This window comes from Schistocerca americana, chromosome 7, assembly GCF_021461395.2.
Source record: "Schistocerca americana isolate TAMUIC-IGC-003095 chromosome 7, iqSchAmer2.1, whole genome shotgun sequence".
Classification (NCBI taxonomy): Eukaryota; Metazoa; Arthropoda; class Insecta; order Orthoptera; family Acrididae; genus Schistocerca; species Schistocerca americana.
This window is the reverse complement of record NC_060125.1, coordinates 597632082-597656531: the sequence shown is the minus strand read 5'-3', so window position 1 is coordinate 597656531 and position 24450 is coordinate 597632082. Positions and strand designations below refer to the sequence as shown.

General features: G+C 42.4%; 1 protein-coding gene across 1 annotated transcript in view; it reads left to right on the top strand.

Annotated features, from left to right (window-relative positions):
• Window positions 1-1297: 1297 nt before the first annotated feature.
• Window positions 1298-24450, top strand: part of LOC124621980 — a 70375-nt gene continuing 47222 nt past the window's right edge. Inside the window, exon 1 of the mRNA XM_047147517.1 lies at window positions 1298-1866. Within this exon, the coding sequence (XP_047003473.1) occupies window positions 1637-1866 (230 nt within the window). The 5' untranslated portion in view covers window positions 1298-1636. The remainder of the gene's footprint in view (window positions 1867-24450) is intronic.

Below are 24450 nucleotides of genomic sequence, written 5' to 3'. Positions count from 1 at the left end.
CCTTTCATGATGATTTTCCCCAACAGCAGTGTCTCCTTCTACAAGATAGTGCACCATGTCACAAGGCCAGGAGTATGATGGAGTGGTTCAAAGAACACAGTGACAATTCCAGTTGATGTGCTGGCCCACCAACTCTCAAGATCTGAACCTGATCGAACACATCTGGGATCTGATAGAACATGCGCCAGACCTGATCGCCCCCTCCCCAGAATTTACAGGAATTCGGTAACTACACCGGCTATTATGTAGGAGGTCATCATATTTTGGCTGATCAGTGTATTCCGTATGTGTTTACAGCAGGTGGCTGAAATGAGTGCATGTGGAGTTATAGTGTCATGTTTGTTTTGGTACTCATTGTTTAACAGAAGGGAATCCTGCTGCTGGCACATAGCATACTTCTGTTGAACAGAAGTAATGGAGCCAATGAGCTCAACATCCCCTTCTGACAAATCACATAAACTCTCACTGTGAGAAATTGAACACAGTTGTAGGATTTAAACCAGGACATAATGTCTAGTGCCCAGGAACTTCACTTCTCAGCCTCACCTCCCTTGGCCAGCCATGTAGGCCTGCTGCAGAGGAAAACTGTTTCAACCTCTGATTCCGAGAATTTACACAACAAATCACAATAAGAATTAGCAGCCGTCAGTGACAATTTTTATTAACACCACTATCACCAATTTATGTTTATTCCTGTTCTTTATCTCTTCAAATTTTAAAAAGGCAATTTGTTACAAGCAGTTGCACTAATATATTTTCAAGAAATCTTTTTTTCTCAACTCTAAATATGAATTTGCTGTGACGGAAAATATTTCTAGCATTTTCTACCCGAATTTTTAAAAAAGTAATGTTCAACCCAAATGGATAATAGTATTTTTTTTATTTTTTACAAGTCACTTCCCCTTAGTTAAGTTACCTCACATATATTTACTTGAAACAGATGTTTTTTTAATTCTTTACCGAATACGTTACATTTTATCATTTATTTCTTACTCTAATTTTTATTCGTGTCTCCGAATTTTTATGCCGTATTTAATCTAAGTTCTTTCCACAAAACCTAGTCTGTGCAAATCTGATTCTGGTTTCTTTAATAATTATTATTGCGCTACACACCAAACTCTTCGCGATGCGTTGTCAGATATAAAGCACAAAAGTAAAAAATTTATTTACACTTTTACAGTTTACACGTCCATATCAACCACTCTCCAGAATCCAGATTGTGTTTTGTTAAACGTAAGCAGCTAAAAGCACTAAGCAGAAACAAGTGACAGCTGCGGCTCTACATTTTTTTGGGAGAGACTGCAAGTATGGCTGCTGTTAATTTGAGGGGCGTGAAATGGAAAAACTAATAGAGAGAACGTTACCGCGAAATGAAACGTCTTATTTCGCCAGTGCACTATGAATCACAATTTGGCCGTGCCTTGCTTTTATAAGGAAATCAAACTATCCGTGACATTCCTATTATGAAATGCTGTTTCCCTAAATGTTTTGGTTTCTTTGTGTAATACTGTCGCGTAAAAAAATGGTTTGAAACATCTAGATTTTATAAATGCAGCTTTTTAGAAATAGTTTCATAGTTAGAGTTTGGCGAGAGTGATAGTCCCCGAATTCTGCGATAAAGGGGCGCGTTAAAACAATGTTTTCGAGGGGACGAAAGCAGGGAAACGATACGATTGACGTTGCAAATAAGAGCTGTTTTATATACTTCGACACGTTAGCATGCGTTCGTACATGCCTTTTAGTGATATTTGCCATACTTACTTTGCTGTTGATACTCCTGAAACTTATAAAGTACCATGTACTCAGACATCCTCAAATTCACCACTTTGCAATATTCTATATATCAGCAGGAGAAATCGTATTATGGTGAGTTTTTACGCCGTATTTTTCTCTTCACTGCACCGGGAAGGTCTTTGCGTCAGTAATACCATGTTAATACAAATTATTTTCCATATAATTTACTGTACACTATGTAAACATGCATGTTTTCACAGTATTGGGGGATCAGGATGCAGTGTCATTAATTTTAGTAAAGACAAATGTAATTGCTCGGTTTGTCTGCAGTGTAACATAGATGTAGATGTAGAAAGTAACAACCAGTGTGTTAAGCAGAGCAGGCTAACTATGTTACTTACGTAAGTTAAGATTAATTAGGCTATTTATTTATTCATTCATACATACATACATACATAATATCCATCCATTGATCACTTCTTAGAGCTGTATTTCACCAAAATATATGTACAGTTACAGGGAAAAATACAATTTGAGCACTTCTAATATTTGACAAAACCACACAATAAATGAGAATAAAGAAAAAAAAAAACTTTATTATTAATTTAACTTACTAGAGATAGACACCCAATACCACTTTCTGCTGCAAGCCTGATTGTTTATTAAACATAAAAAAATGGCATGTATGCACTGCTCACTGACACAGCCATAACTTTTTTTCAAGCTTCAGTGTAGGCTAGTCTCGGAATATTCCTTATCACTGTAGGGACATGCTGTGTTCAAGTACTCTCTTGTTTTGAAGACTGGTAGTGTGTTTACTTTTTTTAAAAAAAAGACTGCGTTGTAGTCTGTTCTATGTTAACCAACCACCTTTAGTATGATCTTTTACAGTGAGAAACTGTTGAGGCAATAACATCTCTAACTCTTGTGCTGTAATTGTGTAGTTCTCTGTTTAGTATTAGTGCACAGTTTATTTGAAATATGACCTGCCACAATTTTTGAATTTTACGTTGCAAGATAGTTTTTGTGGTAGTACTGCAGTACATCTGATGGCTTCCCTTTTTTAGCTTCACCAGTCCGCTTATCTGTTCATTTCCTACCTTACCTCATATTATTACACAGTATGTTAAATGTGGATGACTTCCGTCAATTGGGCTTAACATGTAGTCGCTTTTAACTTTTTTTATATTAGTGTTCTAAGATCATGACGTGGACACTTATGACCTCAGACTACTGAGTATTATTTTGGTGATATTTCAATTCCTGAAACAGTCAGTTCTGAATTATTCATCATTATATAGTCTCATGGAAGTGTTAGCACCAATACATTTTTCGGTATACCTAATACAGGTTGAATCAATGCCTTGTTTTGCATAGATTGTTAGTATAGATTTTGTTAAAATTGAGACAAAGGGTTTCTCCAGATCTACAAGGGATGGTCATAAACTTTTAATTATCATCTTATAAACTAAAGTTACATACTAATTTGTTTATTTGAAAGTACAACCTGCAGTCCATGTGTACATTGAAATACCCGTGCAGCAGTAGTGTAACACACAGCTAGAGGAGCCAAAACAGTATGCTGCAACTTATTGATAAAATGGAGTGTCATGTGATAATTTGTGTTAAGCAGCAGCAGAAATGTTGCAGCTATGTCAGGCCAACTTGTTCATCATTGAAGTCAACTAGATTGGTCTGACACATCTGTAATATTTCTGCTGCTGCTGAAAACAAATTATGCCACAATACTCAGGTCAACAGGACTGTCAACACCAGTTGTAAGATTCACCCTGAAATTTAGTGATGATGTGACATGTGACTTCATACATGCACAAACAGAAAGAGAACGGAATCTTGACAGAAGTTGTGGTGACAGACTGATCAGCAGGATAGCCCGAGGTCTAGTTAGGTTTGTGAGCTACTGTATTTACTGAATGTGAATGCAAAATCTTTGTTGTGGTGGCATACTGATCTATAGTGCAGCTCGAAGTCTAAGTTAGATTGAGATTTGACTGTTTTATTGTGGGTTATTAACCTGATCTCGAGTGCTTTGGGTGATCCACATACTCCATTTTATTATATGATCTGCAACTTTTGGTTTTGGCTCCTCTAGTTGTGTGCAGTAGTACTGTGGCATGGTGTTGTCCTTCACCCAGCCTTTTCATATTTGAGCTTGTTCTCTGTCTGCGAAGACTTGGTTAGTGCAGTGTTAAAAATTGATTTTCCTTCCTTCCTTCCTTCCTTCCTTCCTTCCTTCCATGTAGCTGATGCCATGTTATAGGCTTGTATTTCAGATTTCTTTAATTGTAACTGTCCTGGTAGGTGACTGTGATGAGAGTGTATGGAGTATAATTGTTCGTTTGTGTTCTTGATGAGGGAGAGCAGCACGTGATCTATACAGTTGTGAAATATCATCAAACAGCCAAGCTTAACATCCACCCCTAACAGATAGAGAATTATCAATATTGTAACTTACCTTCACTCAGTCAGAAACTACAGAGAGGTTTAGAAATTAATACAAGATATTGACGCAAACATAGAATTTCATCTCCTTAGTCTGCCCACCATCAGTTTGTCTCACTGTATTAGTTTTGTAACATTCAGTATTACTTCCTCAATTCCTGTGTTTTCTTTTATTCAGTTATTTGTCTTACTGCCCCCTCTTGTCATTCCTTAAGTGCTGTTTTCAATTTTTATTTGTCAACCCTTATTTTTTATATCTTGCACCTTTAATGTCTTTGGTTTTCACTTCCACAAGTTAGTACTGGCAGCATAAAGGTTTTCCCTTTTAAGAAACGTAGGGAATTTAATTCTAAATTCAGCTTTCTGTTTCCCACATGAACTCCAATGCATTTTTACACCACTGTTTCTTTCTTTAAGTGTCCAAAGGCTTGTTGTTTTTATTTATCATAAGTATACAAATTTGTTAATTTTGATAATTTAATCATTAATTTTTGGCATATAATTATCAGAATATTGACTGTACATTACACTATCTTATCAAAGCATCTGGATACATATTAGTGGACATTAGTATTGCAGTTGTCCACCCTTTGATGGCTTGAACTTTGCTGGGGACACATTCAATGAGTTGTCTGAATTATCTGCTGTAGAATGGCAGCCCATTCTTCCTCAAGAGCCGAAACTAGTGAACATTGGATGCAGCGGTCTGGGGCAGAGTCAAGTTACTAACTTATCCTAAAGATGTTCCACTGGATTCAGACATGGACTCTGGGTAGGTCAGTCAATTATGGAAATGATATTGTCCACAAACCATTGCCTCACAAATGCTGCATTGTGACATGATGTATTGTGTTGCTATGCAGTCAGTCATCATCTCTGAAATGGTCTCTACTGTACCTAGTACACAGTGCTGTAAAATGTCTTCATATTCTTCTGTATTTAGCATTTTCTTAAGCACCATAAAGAGACTACACCCTAACTATGAGAAACATCTCAATACTGAACATGACCTCCTCTGTCCTTAACTGTTGTCACCAGCCAAGTTCAATCCTTTCCATCAGATTGCCACAGGTATAGCACAATTCATCACTTTAAATCCATCCTTTCCAATCATCCAATTTCCACATCACTCTTTACTCCACATTAAGCATCACTTAGCATTGACTACAGAAATGTGTGGCTTATGAGGAGCTGCTTGATAATTATATCCCATTCTTTCTAACTCTCTATACACAGTTATGTGCTAGTTGGACTGCTGGTATTGCTTAGGAACTCACAAGTGATTCCACTGATTTAATGAGATTTTTTACAACCCCTTTCACATTGCTCAACAGTCCCTGCCTGTCAGTACATGAGGTCTGCCTGACTTTGATTTAGCTGTAGTTGTTCCTTCAGTTTCCAGTTCACAACCACATCACCAACCGTCCCTGATGGATTTGTTACTCTGATGGCATCCAATGACTGGTTCATGTTTGATGTTACCGAGCTCCCCTGACTGACTCATTCTGCTGTTTCTGCTTGCAAATCCATATTCAGTATTCTTGTCTGTCTCCCTCATAATATTCTCTCACCACACATGACTCCTGAGAAATCCTTGTCTGATTCTGACCTGCAGACCCACCCAAACCATATACTTTTACCTCTCATTCAATAACTTCTCATCTCTGGCATCAATATAGCTTTCAGTATCCTGACTTTACTGCTCCTACATTACAATTTGATCAAATTTCTGGCTGATGTTACTAACTCCAGATGGACTATCCCTTGAATGAGGGACTGATGACATCACTATTTAGCATAATGGGTGTGAGACTGGTCTGAGTGGTGTATAGGTATTAATAAGAACAGTCAGGTGCACTGACACAATCCACAGGCACATGAAGAGGCGTTCTCTTCATATCAAAGTAATAGACTTTCCCCTGATTAATGTAAGAATTTTGTATTCTGTGTGTAGGCCATCATGTCTTGTATGAGCTATTCCTGTTTCCCCTTGCCAAAGCTCCTTTCGTGGTCTTGAAAGATTTTTTTTTCTGTTGGCAGTGAAGCTTCTTCTCCCATATTTTTGATCTAGTTCATCCAGAAGATTTGTGCCAAACAATGGAAAATCCATTCTGAGTGGCAGGTAGCCACTACAAAAAGACTGTTGGAAAGTGAGCTTTTGGCCAATGTGATCTTTGTTGAAAATAGGTAAAGTGCTGCTAGTGGGAGCATGCAGGGACAAGGTGGAGAGAGGGTAGAGCAGTTGGGTGTAGTTGGGAGATTAGATAGAGGGTGGGAGGGGAGAGAGGGTGGGGTAGCGGAAAAGGAGAGAAGTAAAAAGACCGGGTATGTTGGTGGAATAGAAAACTTGAGTAATGCTGGAATGGGAACAGGAAAGGGGGTAGATGGGTAAGAACAGTGACTAACGAAGGTTGAGGCCAGAAGGGTTACGGGAACATAGGGTATATTGCAGGGAGAGTTCCCACTTGCACAATTCAGAAAATCTGGTTTTGATGGGAAGGATCCAGATGGCACAGGTTTGAACCAGTCATTGAAATGAATAACTTCGTATTGGGTGGCGTGCTCAGCAACAGGGTGCTCCAGTAGTCTCTTGGCCACAATTTGTTGGTGGCCATTCTTGCAGACAGACAGCTTGTTGGTTGTCATGTTTACATAAAATGCAGCACAGTGGTTGCAGCTTAGTTTGTAGATCACATGACTGGTTTCACAAGTACACCTACCTTTGATGGGATAAGTGATGTTTGTGACTGGACTGGGGTAGGTGGTGGTGTGAGGATGTATAGAACAGGTCTTGCATCTACATCTATTAAAGGGATATGAGCAGTGAGGCTTGTGTAGGGATTGGTGAGGACATTGTGTAGGTTTGGCGGGCAGGGGAATACCACGGTGGGAGGGATGGAAAGAATAGTGGGTAGGACATTTCTCATTTCAGGACACAATGGGAGGTAGTTGAAAACCTGGCAGAGAATGTAGTTCAGTTCCTCCAGTCCTGGGTGGTATTGAGTCATGAGGGGAATGCTCTCTGTGGCCAAATGGTGGGAGTTTGGGAAGTGGTGGGTGACTCGAAAGATAAGACACAGGAGATCTGTTATTTTACAAGGTAGGGAGGGTAATTACAGTCTGTGAAGGCCTCAGTGAGACCCTCGGTGTATTTCAAGAGGGACTACTCATCACTGCAGATGTTAAAGCTACGGATGGCTTGGCTATGTGGGAGTGACTTCTTGGTATGGAATGGGTGGCAGCTGTCTTGGAGGAATTGCTGGTGGTTGATAGGTTTGATGTGGACAGAAGTACTGATGTAGCCAGTATTCATGACCTACTGTTATCCTTTGTGAGCTGGTCAAAGAGGATAATTCCTTTTGCATTACAGAAAACATTGGCCATATTTTCTGTATGATAAATAGACTTTGTGTGATTTATCATGTGTTTGTAAACTTCCACCACTGTTTTGGTTGTTGTTTAATTTATGATGTAAAGTAGTGGATCCGTATCTCTTGAGACACTGACCAATAGGCACACATTATCAGGAGAAAGAAAACTGGCGTTCTACGGATCGGAGCGTGGAATGTCAGATCCCTTAATCGGGCAGGTAGGTTAGAAAATTTAAAAAGGGAAATGGATAGGTTAAAGTTAGATATTGTGGGAATTAGTGAAGTTCGGTGGCAGGAGGAACAAGACTTTTGGTCAGGTGACTACAGGGTTATAAACACAAAGTCAAATAGGGGTAATGCAGGAGTAGGTTTAATAATGAATAGGAAAATAGGAATGCGGGTAAGCTACTACAAACAGCATAGTGAATGCATTATTGTGGCCAAGATAGATACGAAGCCCACACCTACTACAGTAGTACAAGTTTATATGCCAACTAGCTCTGCAGATGACGAAGAAATTGAAGAAATGTATGATGAAATAAAAGAAATTATTCAGATAGTGAAGGGAGACGAAAATTTAATAGTCATGGGTGACTGGAATTCGAATGTAGGAAAAGGGAGAGAAGGAAAAGTAGTAGGTGAATATGGATTGGGGCTAAGAAATGAAAGAGGAAGCCACCTGATAGAATTTTCCACAGAGCACAACTTAATCATAGCTAACACTTGGTTTAAGAATCATGATAGAAGGTTGTATACATGGAAGAACCCTGGAGATACTAAAAGGTATCAGATAGATTATATAATGGTAAGACAGAGATTTAGGAACCAGGTTTTAAATTGTAAGACATTTCCAGGGGCAGATGTGGACTCTGACCACAATCTATTGGTTATGACCTGTAGATTAAAACTGAAGAAACTGCAAAAAGGTGGGAATTTAAGGAGATGGGACCTGGATAAACTAAAAGAACCAGAGGTTGTACAGAGTTTCAGGGAGAGCATAAGGGAACAATTGAAAGGAATGGGGGAAAGAAATACAGTAGAAGAAGAATGGGTAGCTCTGAGGGATGAAGTAGTGAAGGCAGCAGACGATCAAGTAGGTAAAAAGAAGAGGGTTAGTAGAAATCCTTGGGTAACAGAAGAAATATTGAATTTAATTGATGAAAGGAGAAAATATAAAAATGCAGCAAATGAAGCAGGCAAAAAGGAATACAAACGTCTCAAAAATGAGATCGACAGGAAGTGCAAAATGGCTAAGCAGGGATGGCTAGAGGACAAATGTAAGGATGTAGAGGCTTATCTCACTAGGGGTAAGATAGATACTGCCTACAGGAAAATTAAAGAGACCTTTGGAGATAAGAGAACCACATGTATGAACATCAAGAGCTCAGATGGAAACCCAGTTCTAAGCAAAGAAGGGAAAGCAGAAAGGTGGAAGGAGTATATAGAGAGTCTATACAAGGGCGATGCACTTGAGGACAATATTATGAAAATGGAAGAGGATGTAGATGAAGATGAAATGGGAGATACGATACTGCGTGAAGAGTTTGACAGAGCACTGAAGGACCTCAGTCGAAACAAGGCCCCCGGAGTAGACAATATTCCATTGGAACTACTGACGGCCTTGGGAGAGCCAGTCCTGACAAAACTCTACCATCTGGTGAGCAAGATGTATGAAACAGGCGAAATACCCTCAGACTTCAAGAAGAATATAATAATTCCAATCCCAAAGAAAGCAGGTGTTGACAGATGTGAAAATTACCGAACAATCAGTTTAATAAGCCACAGCTGCAAAGTACTAACACGAATTCTTTACAGACGAATGGAAAAACTAGTAGAAGCCGACCTCGGGGAAGATAAGTTTGGATTCCGTAGAAATACTGGAACACGTGACGCAATACTGACCTTACGACTTATCTTAGAAGAAAGATTAAGGAAAGGCAAACCTACGTTTCTAGCATTTGTAGACTTAGAGAAAGCTTTTGACAATGTTGACTGGAATACTCTCTTTCAAATTCTAAAAGTGGCAGGGGTAAAATACAGGGAGCGAAAGGCTATTTACAACTTGTACAGAAACCAGACGGCAGTTATAAGAGTTGAGGGACTTGAAAGAGAAGCAGTGGTTGGGAAGGGAGTGAGACAGGGTTGTAGCCTCACCCCGATGTTATTCAATCTCTATATTGAGCAAGCAGTAAAGGAAACAAAAGAAAAATTTGGAGTAGGTATTAAAATCCATGGAGAAGAAATAAAAACTTTGAGGTTCGCCGATGACATTGTAATTCTGTCAGAGACAGCAAAGGACTTGGAAGAGAGTTGAACGGAATGGATGGTGTCTTGAAGGGAGGATATAAGATGAACATCAACAAAAGCAAAACGAGGATAATGGAATGTAGTCAAATTAAGTCGGGTGTTGCTGAGGGTATTAGATTAGGAAATGAGACACTTAAAGCAGTAAAGGAGTTTTGCTATTTGGGGAGCAAAATAACTGATGATGGACGAAGTAGAGAGGATATAAAATGTAGACTGGCAATGGCAAGGAAAGCGTTTCTGAAGAAGAGAAATTTGTTAACATCGAGTATAGATTTAAGTGTCAGGAAGTTATTTCTGAAAGTATTTGTATGGAGTGTAGCCATGTATGGAAGTGAAACATGGATGGTAAATAGTTTGGACAAGAAGAGAATAGAAGCTTTTGAAATGTGGTGCTACAGAAGAATGCTGAAGATTAAATGGGTAGATCACATAACTAATGAGGAAGTATTGAATAGGATTGGGGAGAAGAGAAGTTTGTGGCACAACTTGACCAGAAGAAGGGATCGGTTGGTAGGACATGTTCTGAGGCATCAAGGGATCACCAATTTAGTATTGGAGGGCAGCGTGGAGGGTAAAAATCATAGGGAGAGACCAAGAGATGAATACACTAAGCAGATTCAGAAGGATGTATGTTGCAGTAGGTACTGGGAGATGAAGAAGCTTGCACAGGATAGAGTAGCATGGAGAGCTGCATCAAACCAGTCTCAGGACTGAAGATCACAACAACAACAACAACAATCAATTGCATTATTCTTAAAAGTAGTGTAGAAATTTGCTTTTATATTTTGTCAACATTTTGTAAATATGGAATCCGTTTTGCACAAAGCTTTCTTATACTTCACTCACCTGGTGTTTGGTTACGCATGCTGCCATCTCTTACATCTCATTAGTGAAGCTTTTCATTCTACCCAAACCCCAGCTTGCAGTCCTCAGGCTTCCAAGGCTCCTTGTACATTTTTACTACATTTCAATCAAGGCTGTCTTCTTTTTATCCCCAGGGGATGTCAATTCTATTTTTCTCTTGGGCTACAGTTAATCCTTCACGTATTGTTCTGTTCCTTCCGACACATCTGCAGTGTTCGCTTGTAATTGCTGATTGTCAGATATTGTACATTCTGACTGTTTTTTATTTGTGGTTCCAGCTTTGTGATGTCTTTCATAAGTCTTCTACAAGAGAAGTATGGTCTCATTGATTTCAGTTTTCTCATTTTTAACTGTTGAAAATGAAGCCGCAGTGTAGCTGTAAACCATCACATATTTAGAAGTGTTTCTTTTGATAATAAATTGTCCTAAACAGAGAATTATGTCACATGATTGTATTTCAGATTAACATTTTTAAGAAAAATGCATTGGATTACGATTTTTAAAAGTCGCATATCCCTATTTTTCAGGTCAAGTTGACACATCATGTTGTAGCACAACTTGTACCATGACACAGAATAATTTGTGGGAATGAGTTAGCCAGTCAGTGTCCTGTGCCTATGTGTGCCTTTATATCATGGCTGAGATGGTCCACAACATGTCTTGGGGGGGGGGGGGGGGGGGCTGTCCATGATGGAAAATAAATTGTATCAGTAAAGTGGACTATAAGAGTGTGTGCGTCTCCTTCCACCAATTAGAAGTATGAAATCTGCTTATCATGTCTTTGAATAGGACACAGCCTCCTAAAACATGGCTTCCTTCTCAGACATGAAGAACCACACATTTGTGATGCTTATCATGGAATGGATTGGGGTGGGGTTTGTGTTGGTTGAGGTGAAGTAGAGAGAGAAAGAGGTGGCAATAGGAGGAGAGATTGGAGACAGGTAGCTAGTGTCTCGAAGGGCAGGGTGGCAGGTGCACAGGTTGAGCTTGTGACATTTGGGTACCATATCCAGTTAGGTGCAGCATACCATGAATGCAACATGGAGGTGTGGATTGGGAGGTGTGACAGACAGAGAAAGGGGAAACTGTTGTTTAGAGGGTGTGAGGACAGTGAGTGAGTGGAGATTGAGGCCAGGAGAATTATGCGAGCGAAGGGTGTGTTGCAAGAATAACTCCAATCTACATAGGTCAGAAAAGCCAATGCTGGAGGGAAGGATCCAGAGAGTACAGTTTGTGGAGCAGCCACTAAACTTGAGCAAACTGTGTTCAGCAGTGTGTTGTGCCACTGGGTGTCAAGCCCACATGGGGCTCGCTGCTTTCTGGTGGGTTCGTGCTTGGCTACCACAAGGCCCCAGCCTTTGTGGCATCTTTTCCCTTCCGTGCTTCGTGTCTATCCTCTTGCTATTACTTTTCCCCTCCCTTGGGGAACATGTCTGGGCTGTTTTTGGGAATGTGTTCCGCATTTTCCATAGCTGGCATTAGAACAGTCTCACCACTGTTTTTCCCACCTTTTTTCTTTCTTCGTTCACCTCCTTCTACCCTTACTCTGCTTCGGAGTTTGAGTTTCCTCTTTTTCTTCTTCCTCCCTGTGCACTCCTGAAGGCCAGCCCATGCATCTGACGCATAACAGGTGACTGGGTAATGCCTAACTAACAGCCCCAGGTCAACAGCTAGGGTTCGCATGTGTCCGCTGGTACAGGGCGGGGTGAGTGCCTGAGCTGCTACCTTTCCAAATTGCTGATTATTCCCCGTCAGATGTTCAGGAGGTGTGACCTAAGGCAGGTGCGCTCCCTTTTGAAGGGGATCACCAGTTGGAAGGAGCACGCCGTTGGAGATGCTGGCAATCGTGGGGATTTTCTCGCAATGCGCCAGTCATCATCTTCATAATCAATGTCTACCAAACATAAATGGAATGAAGCTCCCAATTCAAACACCCTCCCAGCTGCACCACAGTTCCTCATGGCTTCACATACTGAAGACGGTCAGTCTTTTGCAATGGTAAATCTGTTTCTTATTCAGAAAGGTGTTGATGCAATGACAGCCCTTGTGAAATCCTGCTGTCATTTACACAATGCCACTTTGCTTTCAGAAACTACTTCTGATTCTCAAACACAACAACAGCTTGCCACTTCGCTTCTCCATGGCTATTCTGTTTGTGTTGAGGTCCATAGAACTCTGAATTCTTCCTGTGGTGTTATTTACACTAGGCTGCTTGATGGTCTGACGGAGGCAGAAATCCAAATGTAACTCTGATCAGATTGTCATTGTTGTCCATCAGATGATGAGAAAGGTAGATGCATCCACAGTGCTCACACACATACTTTTTCTCCTTCAATAAAATTCTTCAGGGTATCAGACCGCATCGTCATAATTTTAAAATGCGCCAACGTTTCGGCCAGCGTTGCAGCTAGCCTTCATCAGGGCCTTACGTAAGGCTAGCTGCAACGCTGGCCGAAACGTTGGCGCATTTTAAAATTATGACGATGCGGTCTGATACCCTGAAGAATTTTATTGAAGAAGACAACGGCCGTGGAAGCCTACGCTTACATACTTTTTCTCGCTTTTGGTAGAGTGGTGCCACCATCCAAGATCCAAGAAGATTATGAAGTTATCGCAGTCCGACAGTACATTCTGAACCCAATGCGCTGCTACCTGTATTATTGTTTCAACCACACTTGAATGTCCTCTCTACACCCGGCCAAATGTGTAACCTGTGATACGGATGCTCACGATGGTGATTGTCTGCCTCCTTCTTCCTGCTGTATCATCTAAAATGGCAACCATGCTGCCTCCTCTTGAGATTGTTCCATGTATCTCGCTAAGCAGGCTGTCCCGGAGATCTGGGTAAAGGAAAAAGTGCCGCATCTGGTCGCTCACAAGTTATTGGCTAGTTGCAAACTCTGTGTTCTACCATCTGGCACTTACAGTACTATTCTCGCCACATCTTGCTCCATGAAGGACATGGCCACACAGACATGCGACCTCAAATTCAGCACTGTGGTTGTGAAATCACCCAGTGTCATGGTAACATCATCTTCTCCTCGTTCAGCTGTGCAACAATCCACCAAACTTTCGCTCACGTGGGAAAATCACCTGCTACACAAATGGCAGGCTGGAAAGGAGACAAGGACTACTCCCACAAAGACTTCCTATGTTCATCCAGCCAACAAACATCTTAGTCTTCTGCTGCCAACCGTAAAGGCTCCAAGAAGTCAAAGGCAAATGGTCGTCTCCTTCACTGACTCGGAGAGCCTCTTTGACAATTTTGCCGTGTGATACCCTCGCCTGGCTGACCTCCGTGTTGCTGATGTGCATTGCTAACCGATTTTTTGTCCTGGACTCCACAGATCAACAGAGAGAGAGAATGCTGATGGCTCTGTAGATCTCATGGGGCAGGATCCTCCAGCTGCTGCACCCCGTAGCAGTGTGCTTTTGAAGGCTGGCACTTGGCAGCTGCCAAGGTGACAACCCTTTTTTTCCCTTCTCCCCTTTCCTCGTTATAATTCTTCTTCAATGAAATGTTCATGGCCTTCAGTCAAACAAAGACGATTTACGGCTGCTCTTAGAATAGCAGTGTCCTTGTTCTCTGCCTCCAGGAAACAATATTGCATCCTCACCACTGCTTTCCGCTCTCGCATTTCTTCCTGGTCTGTTTTGACCTTCCTCCCAAGGAAGGCATTCTGTGTCATGGGGGAGTCATGCTGCTTGTACGGAATGACGTTCATAGCCACACCTTCTCCCTCTTTACCAGTACATCCGTCCATCATTCAATGTCACCAGGGCAGACTTCCTCCAGCTTATTGAGCAGTTATGTCTCCCCTTTCTGCTTCCCTTAATGTGCACCATCCCCTTTGGCTGACCTTAACACAGGAGCACCCACTTTCCTTTCAGACTCCACACACACCTATTCCCATTTGGACCTTTTCTTCTGCATTGCCCATTGTCTTGAGTGGTCCGTTCTCTCCGACACATACATGAGCGACCATTTCCCGTGTGCCATCCATTTGCTGACGCCTACCCCACCTACGTGCACACCCAAATGGCAATTTTCCAAGGCCAACTGGAGGCTTTACCCCTCCCTGGCGACCTTCAACAAACAGCACTTCCCCAATTGTGATGACCATTTAGAATATCTTAAAACATAATCCTTACTGCTACCGAATGTTTTGTTTTCCGCACTTCCTCTCCACCATGCTGTGTCCCAATCCCTTGGTGGACTGAGGCATTCCACGTCGCAGTTTGTACGCGGGTATGTGCTCTCTGCATTTTTAATTGTCATCCTACTATAGTAAACTGAATTCTTTATAAACATGCACAGTGTCATCGTGTTCTTCAGGATAGCAAACAAGCTGGCTGGATTTCATTCACTCGTTCTTTTAACAGCTGCACTCCCTCTTCTGTCATGTGGGCCAACCTCCGACGGCTCTCTGGGACCAATATACATTCCCCAATTTCCGGCCTGACAGTAGCAGACGATGTCATAGTGGACCCTATTGCTACCTCTGACATCTTGGATCACCGTTTAGCAGAGATTTTGAGCTTCTCCCACTATCACCCTGCCTTCCTCCCTCAGAAACAAGCAGAAGGGGCTTGGTTGATACCCTTGTCTTCTCTGAATCATGAGTGCTAAAATGCCACCTTTACTATGAGGGAGCTGGAGCATGCTTTTAATTCATCCTGATCCGCTGCCCCAGAGCCAGATAAAGTTCACATTCTGATGTTGCAGTGCCTTTCTCTTGCAGGCAAGCACTTTCTGCTTCATACGTACAACCGCATCTGGGCGGAGGGCACATTTCCCAGATGCTGGCGTAAAGCCACAGTCTTACCCATACCCAAGCCCAGCAAGGACAAACACCTTCCTTCTAGCTGCTGCCCCAGTTCTCTTACCAGCTGTGTTTGCAGGGTGATTGGACATATGATTCATGCCCGACTGATATGGTGGCTCAAGTCTCACAATTTACTAACCACTGCACAGTGTGGATTTTGAGCACGCTGTTCTGCAGTTGACCATCTTGTCACTTTGTCCACCGATGTCATGAATGGTTGTCTGTGGAAATTCCAGATTGTGGCCATGTTTTTCAATTTGGCGAAAGCCTACACCACCTGCTGGAGAACTGGGATGTACATGTGGGGCTTCTGTGGCCGCATGCCCTGTTTCCTTCAGATATTTTTAAAAGATCGAGGTGTCAAGGTACATGTGGGTTCTGTCTTATCAGTGACCTTTATCCAAGAAAACGGTGTACCTCAGAGTTCCGTCTGAGCATCGTCCTCATTGCTATTGCCCATAACTCTATAATGGTCTGTCTCCCACTGGGCATCTCCGGCTCCCTTATTTTGCAATCTATTTAAGTTCTCCAAGGACTTGTCTCATAGGTGGCGTGTTCAGTGATATCTTGATTGTCTTTACTCATGGAGCATTGACAATGGTTTTCATTTTTTTCGCTGACAAAACCGTTTGTATGAATTTCTGGCAGTACAGTTGATTTCATCCACCATCTTTACGTCTTGGGCCTGTTGCTCTTCTGTTCATTGAAACTATGAAAGTCTTGGGGCTCATGCTCGATAAGAAATTTTCTTGGTCCTCCCACATGTCTTACCTGGCACCCCCTGCTGTAAGAGGTCACTCAGTGTCCTGTGTGTCCGCAGTGGTACTTCCTGGGGAGCAGATCGAACTACTCTCCTTCGTTTGTCCCGGTCCCTTGTCCGTTCAAAACTAGACTATGGGTGTTTGGTTTATGCATCCACATGTCCATCCCTCTTATGCCGTCTTAATACTATCCACTATCATGGCCGTGGCATCCGTTTGGCCACTGGCACCTTTTGCACCATCTCAGTTGAGACTCTATTTGCAGAAGCTGCCAATCTACTGCTGTCCTACAGCCGTGACTTTCTCCTCAGCAGATATGCATGTCGTTTGTCTGCCATGCTTGGCCATGCATCCCGTACCTCCTTCTTCGATGAGTCATTTGATTGCCAGTATGAGGTGTGTTATTCTTCTCCATTACCTCCTGGAGTTAGTTTTCGGCTCTTGCTCCTGCAGCTTCACTTCACACTTGTTCGCCTTGGCCTTCTTTCGCTTCCTAAGACACTACTTCAGCCTCACTCTGTTGCCTTCAGTTTCACAATCTTCCCACGGAACTTTGCAATAATACATTTGTGTACGCTGACGGCTCTTGGTCGGACCATGGTGTCAGGTGTGCCTTCGTCATTGACACCGACATTTTTTCAGTATCGGCTTCCGGAACACTGCTCAGTATTTACAACAGAGCTCTTCGCCTTCTATCAGGCCATGCAGTACATCCTGCGTCACAGGCTCTTCAATTGCATCGTCTGCTCCGACTCTCAGTGCCCTCTGAAGCCTCTGTGTGCTGTACACCATCCATCCCTTAGTGCAGTGGGTCCTGGAAAGCTGTCATTTGCTCACTTTTTATGGAGCCATGGTGATGTTTATGTGGGTTCTTGGTCACGTCAGTCTGACAGGAAACGAGGCCACTGATGCTGTCAAGGCTGCAGTCCTTACACCTCTGATGATCTCTGTGTTGCCGTCTGTCAGCAGGTGTTGTCCATCGTGAGCATCCATATCACAGGTTACACATTTGGCCGGGTGTAGACAGGACATTCAAGTGTGGTTGAAACAATAATACAGGTAGCAGCGCATTGGGTTCAGAATGTACTGTCGGACTGCGATAACTTCGTAATCTTCTTGGATCTTGGATGGTGGCACCACTCTACCAAAAGCGAGAAAAAGTATGTGTGTGGGCACTGAGGATGCATCTACCTTTCTCATCATCCGATGGACATCAAATGAAGCCATCAAATGGCATCACCACTGGTCCTCCATTCATGGGAACAAATTCCGGGTTAGTAAGCCGCTCCTGGACGACCTCCTCTCAGCCCTCTCACCCTGAGGAGATCATTTTAGTTAGGCTGTGTATTGGACACTGTCTTTTTAGCCATCGCCATTTGCAAAGTAGTGCTCCCTCACCACTTTGTGCTCAACCTTCGACAGTCCACCATTTCTTGACAGAATGCCCTTTTTTTTAACCACTTACATTCTTGTTTGTGTTTGCCATCTGAGTTATCGGCTGTTCTAGCGAACGACGCGTGGGTTGTCAACTGCATTTTACTTCTTATCTGTCTTATCAATATCAGTATCACAGGTTACACATTTGGCCGGGTGTAGACAGGACATTCAAGTGTGGTTGAAACAATAATACAGGTAGCAGCGCATTGGGTTCAGAATGTACTGTCGGACTGCGATAACTTCGTAATCTTCTTGGATCTTGGATGGTGGCACCACTCTACCAAAAGCGAGAAAAAGTATGTGTGTGGGCACTGAGGATGCATCTACCTTTCTCATCATCCGATGGACATCAAATGAAGCCATCAAATGGCATCACCACTGGTCCTCCATTCATGGGAACAAATTCCGGGTTAGTAAGCCGCTCCTGGACAACCTCCTCTCAGCTCTCTCACCCTGAGGAGATCATTTTAGTTAGGCTGTGTATTGGGCACTGTCTTTTTAGCCATCGCCATTTGCAAAGTAGTGCTCCCTCACCACTTTGTGCTCAACCTTCGACAGTCCACCATTTCTTGACAGAATGCCCTTTTTTTTTAACCACTTACATTCTTGTTTGTGTTTGCCATCTGAGTTATCGGCCGTTCTAGCGAACGACGCGTGGGTTGTCAACTGCATTTTACTTCTTATCTGTCTTATCAATATGGCAAAGGACATTTAATTTTTAGTTCAGGACCTCCGTTTCTCTATGGCATATTTTGTAGCTCTTTCTCTCCACGTCCCTGTTTTCAGCTGTCTTCTCTTCTGTCGATTGGGATTAACGTGTAGTTGTTTTTAACTCCTCTCTTTGCCTTCTTGTTATACAGTTCTGACATAGATGTGTGTGACCCTAGTTGTTTTTGTGCCATAAAATAAAACAAAACAAAACTGGATGGTCAACTTTGTTAGTCACAGTTTGGTGGTAGCCAGAATGGCGGCTTTAACTCTGGTGGACAGTTTGTTTGTGGTCCTTGCCACATAAAATCCTGCGCATTAATTGCAGCTCAGTTACCTAAATTGTTAGGCAGGCTGTGATAACCACAGTGCTGAGTACCCTGCACAAAAAACAACAACATTAAAGAACAAAATTTTGTGGATGTTGACCCAGTTTCTGACCCAGGCCAAGAACTTCCATGTATGGCCCTAGTGGTGTTACAAGGTAATTCATTCCTACTTCACATAACTACCATTAATATTTTACCCTGATTGCTAAACTACTAGCACTACTGTTGGTAAATCTGCCACAACCGTATGTGGATTTATGCCTCTTAAACACTAGATGATGTGGACACATCATGCTGCACTAACGTATTAGTTTCTCAAATGCCTTATCCAGAACATTTAAGAGACAAATGGGTCTGTAGAATAATGGAGTCATCATGCTCTTTACTGGTGATAGTTGCCAAAGCTTTCATCTGAGGTACTGAAATCCTCCCTTGTAGGGAGCACTCATTTTACAGTTAATATATCTACAGCTACATCCTACTCCACAAGCCAGCTAATGGTATGTGGCGGAGGGTACTTTCGGTACCACTAGCTGATCCCTCCAAACCTGTTCCACTCATGAATAGTACGTGGGAAGAATGATTGTCGGGATATGTCTTATTTGTTGTGTTTCAGTTGGCATTCCTTCCTGCTATGGAGGTTTCTTACCTTTAAAACTATCTTCTGAATTTTCCATGTGCAAACAAATACAAACTTATTAGTTCTGTCGTTTCCCATAGTTTTTAGGGTTCTGTAACAATGGAACACTTATAGGATCACTTTGTTGTATGTCTGTCTGGCTGTCTGACTGTGAAGATGCCTTTTTGTCAGGAACGGGACGAGCTATAAAGCTGAAGTTTGTAAGATGGTAAGATCTACGGTTCTTGGCAAAGTAAATGATTTAAGCTTCTAAGGCAAAGCAATTAAAAGGTGCAGCCATCTGTAAAGACTCCTTTTAAGCAGGAATGGGTTTATGTATAAATTTGAAATTTATGGCAAATGCTAAGAAGATCTGTAAGTGATTTTGGTCCCTTGCCAGTGTAAGTGATTTAAACTTCTAACTCAGTGCAATCAAAAGGTATGACCATGCATGTCACATTTTGATACTTGCAAACTCATAGAAAGACTTGCACCAGGCCGTTGGGCTACATGACACTATTATTATTATTATTATTATTATTATTGTTATTATTATTGTCTACATACATAATTAAGTTTATATGGAATCCTAACAGTGCGAGTTCTGGCTGCACTTGTCCTTTTTTCTTTTGCTCAGTGGATAAGTGCCAGGCTACAAGTCCAAAAAGTCAGAAATTCAATCTCCAGTAAGTCCTAGAATTTTTTTCCTGGCACTTAAGGATTATTTCACATCTGGCTATAATTTATCCATGTGGAATATGGCAAGTTGCATCACAGTTGGGAGTCCACACTAACTTTGGATCCCCTTATATCTGATGTAGTAAGTTAGTTCAAAGATTTGAGGAAGGCAAGGACACACCATCTCCAATAAGAGCATGTGTAGTAAAGCACTGTGGTATTTAATCCAACCTTTCTATCCGAACACAGCTTTGCTTTATTTTTTTGTGTGGTTGTAGTATCTTCAGTTCTTTATTGGCAGCCACACACAGATATGAACATTGGTGGTCAACCAAGCACTGGAAACATGCAAGCATGAGAGAAAATTAACCAAAAGTGTAGGTCAAGTCAGATTGCATGCAATGTTTGCCCAAAAACACCACGGAACTGTTTTAAGTCTGTGAGTGGAACATCTACGTAGCACTGCTGAAGCACAAGAGAATGAGGCTTTGCTTGCTGTGTGCCACTGGGAACACATGTCCAGCAGTGGCACTGCCATCAAATGAAGCAGGCACCCTCATATTACCTTCTTGTGGGTAATGCTGAATATAAATGTTGTGGTCATTGTGGCAGCATATGTGAGCACACTACCACACCTCTCCCCTCCTCTGGGGAGCTGACACGGCAGGCATATAAGTGAACAAAGGCAGAGAACAAAATGTGCAGAGCCACCAGCAAAAGCCAGGCATGGCCAAGGAGGCCATGGGGTCTGCCAAGGTGACCCGCTGGTGGTGGCCAGAGGTACACCAATTACGCCTGCCCCTGAGGTGGGGTAGCACTCACAGGTGAGCTGGCGTATGTGGACAAGGTGGTTCAGGACCCCACCGAGTGTGCAGCTGGTTCTGATGGCGGTAGAGGGTCACCCTGCTGGCATCCACCGTGGACATCCACTGATTGCGCCTGGAGCCCACTCAGACCACAATCAGAAAGTGCCCACCCAAACAGTATCACACAGATTGTAAAGTGAAGGACACAAATGCACCTCAGGTTGTGGTGCACAGTAGAGCAGATGAAGCAGAGTTCAGGGCTGATAACCATGGAAGATTTCTGCCAGGAGGCCTAGTTCAGTGGAGTGGTCCTGTACATGCTGAGAAAAGGACAACGCTGAGTCTGCTGACAAATCTGCCAAGCACTGTTTTAACTCATTCTTAAATATGTGCACCAAATGCTCTGCCACCTCATTTGACTGCATGTGAAATGGAGCAGAAGTGAGGTGGGTAAAGTGTGGTAGGTGCAAAAAAGTCTGGAACAATGCCAAAGCAAACTATGGGCCATTATCAGAGACGATTGTCCAGGGCACACCTTTGTGTGTGAAAACCTGGGTTAGTGCCTACATAGTAGCTTCTACTGTGGTACGCATGCATATAGCATATGGATGGTCAGACAGTGCATCAGTTACTATCAACTATTACAAGGAATTACAGAAGGGGCCTGCAAGTTGATGTGGACGTGGTATCATGGACGATTGGGAGTGGGTCATGGAACATAAGTCTATGGTGGAACCCTCTGCTGCTCGACTCACTGTTTGCACTCACTGAAGACCTTTTCAGTATCTTGAGTCAATGCCAAGTCAGCAGACAAAGCACTGTGCCAGTACCTGAATGTAGGTTGTGCCCCACTGGCCACATTGAAGGAGAACAGTATGTGAGCTCTCGGGACTGGAGGGATGATGACGTGGGTGTCATCTGAAATGATGCTAAGCAGGAGTGCACCGTTCAGACTCCTTGGTGAGCAAACACTTGGGCCTACCATTGCACAAAAACTGAACTGCTTGATGCAACACAGGATCCTGACAGGTGGTGTGGGCTGTATGATGGGCTGTTAACTGGAAGTCAATCCAGTGTTTGCTGTAAATGATCATTGATCTGAAAACAAACAATCTGAGCATTGTCAATATCTGGGTCAGGTGCCATGGGCAAGTGTTACAGTTCGTCCATATTTGCATGCTATGATTTCAATCTGTGGTGAATCTCATAGTGATAAACACTTGAATACAAAGCACAAAGGTTCTGTGGAGAAGTTGCGAACAAGGGCTGAGGAGTGCTACAAGCAGCTTATGATTGGTGAAGAGATGGCATTTGTTGCGGTCGTCTTGACACCACATGTGAGTTTGCTGGCACACACCTCCTTTTCGATTTGAGAATAATTGTGTTGCTATCCATATCTTGGAGGCATAAGCGATAGGCTGTTTAGAACCTCAGCAGTTTTGTGGGCCAAGACTGCTCTAACCTAGCACACTGGACTCGCATTCGGGAGGACAACGGTTCAATCCCGTCTCCGGCCATCCTGATTTAGGTTTTCCGTGATTTCCCTAAATTGCTTCAGGCAAATGCCGGGATGGTTCCTTTGAAAGGGCACGGCCGATTTCCTTCCCCATCCTTCCCTCACCTGAGCTTGCACTCCGTCTCTAATGACCTCGTTGTCGATGGGACGTTAAAACACTAATCTCCTCTTCCTCCTCCTGCTCTAACCGTGTGTGGGGAAGCATCTGTGGGAAGGAGTTCCTTCAGGTTCTGTGGTGGAGGTAGGTTGGGAATCATTGTCACATGCTGTTCCATAGGTTTGACACCATACTTCAAAAGAAGGTGGCTCAGATACCCTATTTACATCTGGAAAACTTTGACTTTTGCAAATTGCACTTAAGACCCACCTCTTGCAGTTTAGTGAACAGGATATGAAGGTTAGTGAGATGTTCCTGTTGTGAGGGACTAGTGACAATGATATCATCAGGATAGTTGGTGCAGCACAGTACATCCTGCAATAACTATTCTAAAAATCTCTGAAAAACTGTGAAAGCACTCACGATGTTGAATGGCATGCATATATATATATATATATATATATATATTGCTATGACCAGAAGGGAGTTTTAATGACCTGCAGGTACATTTCTGCCAATTCAATTTTTGAAAAACACTCACTGACTTCCACTTCATGAGAATTTTTTCAGTGCATGGAATGCGATAGCAAATGACTATTGACACATTAATGGTGGACTTAAAATTCCTGCACAAATGAAGTGCCCCCTGAGGCTTACACATAACCATCAGAGGCATAACTTACTGGGAAGAGTGAACTGGTTCAATAATGCTCAGGTTCTGCAACCTAAGTCATCCTTGACAGCTGGTCACAGAGCAAAAAGAACACCTTGAGCGTATTAAAACTTGGTAATGGCCATACGGTTAATGGTGATGGAAGCTTCATAATCCATCGTGGCACTCAGGCCACATGAAAACAGAGACCTGAATGCCTGGCAGTGGCTGGAACAGAATGCAGTTGGAAACAAGATGCGCTGAATCCTGAACATGAATTTAAAAAACTGTGAATGTGTCAAGACCGAAAATGTTTTCTGAAATTGCAATGTTGATTGCCAAAAAATGTGATTGCCCTTGTGATGTTGTTGTGGTCTTCAGTCAGAGACTGGTTTGATGCAGCTCTCCATGCTACCCTGTCCTGTCCAGAACTTTTCATCTCCAGATAGCTACTGCAGCCTACATCTTTTTGAATCTATTTAATGCATTCATCCCTTGGTCTCCCTCTACAATTTTTATCCTTCACGGTCCCCTCCAATACTAAATTGGTGATTCCTTGATGCCTCAGAATGTGTCCTACCAACCAATCCCCTCTTTTAGTCAGGTTGTACCACAAATATCTCTTCTCCTCAATTCTATTCAGTACCTCCTCATTAGTTATGTGATCTATCCGTCTAATCTTCATCATTCTTCAGTAGCACCACATTTCAAAAGCTTCAATTCTCTTCTTGTCTAAACTGTTTATAATCCATGTGTCATTTCCATGCATAGCTACACTCCACGCACATACTTTCAGAAGAGACTTCCTGACCCTTTCATATATACTCAATATTAATTTCTCTTCTTCAAAAACGCTTTTCATGCAATTGCCTGTCTACATTTTATATCCTCTCTACTTCGACCATCATCATTTCTTTTGCTCCCCAAATAGAAAAACCCATTTACAACTTTAAATATCTCATTTTCTAATATAATTCCCTCAGCATCACTTGAATTAATTTGACTACATTCCATTATCCTCATTTTGCTTTTGTTGATGTTCATTTTATATCCTCTTTTCCATTCAGCTGCTCTTGCAGATCCCTTGCTATCTCTGACAGAATTACAGTGTCGTCGACAAACCTCAAAGTTTTTATTTCTTCTTCTTGGATTTTAGTTCCCACTCCAAATTTTCTTTCGTTTCCTTTACTGCTTGCTCAATATACAGATTGAATAACATCAAGGATAGGCTGCAGCCCTGTTTCACCCCCTTCTCAACCACTGCTTCCCTTTCATGCCCATC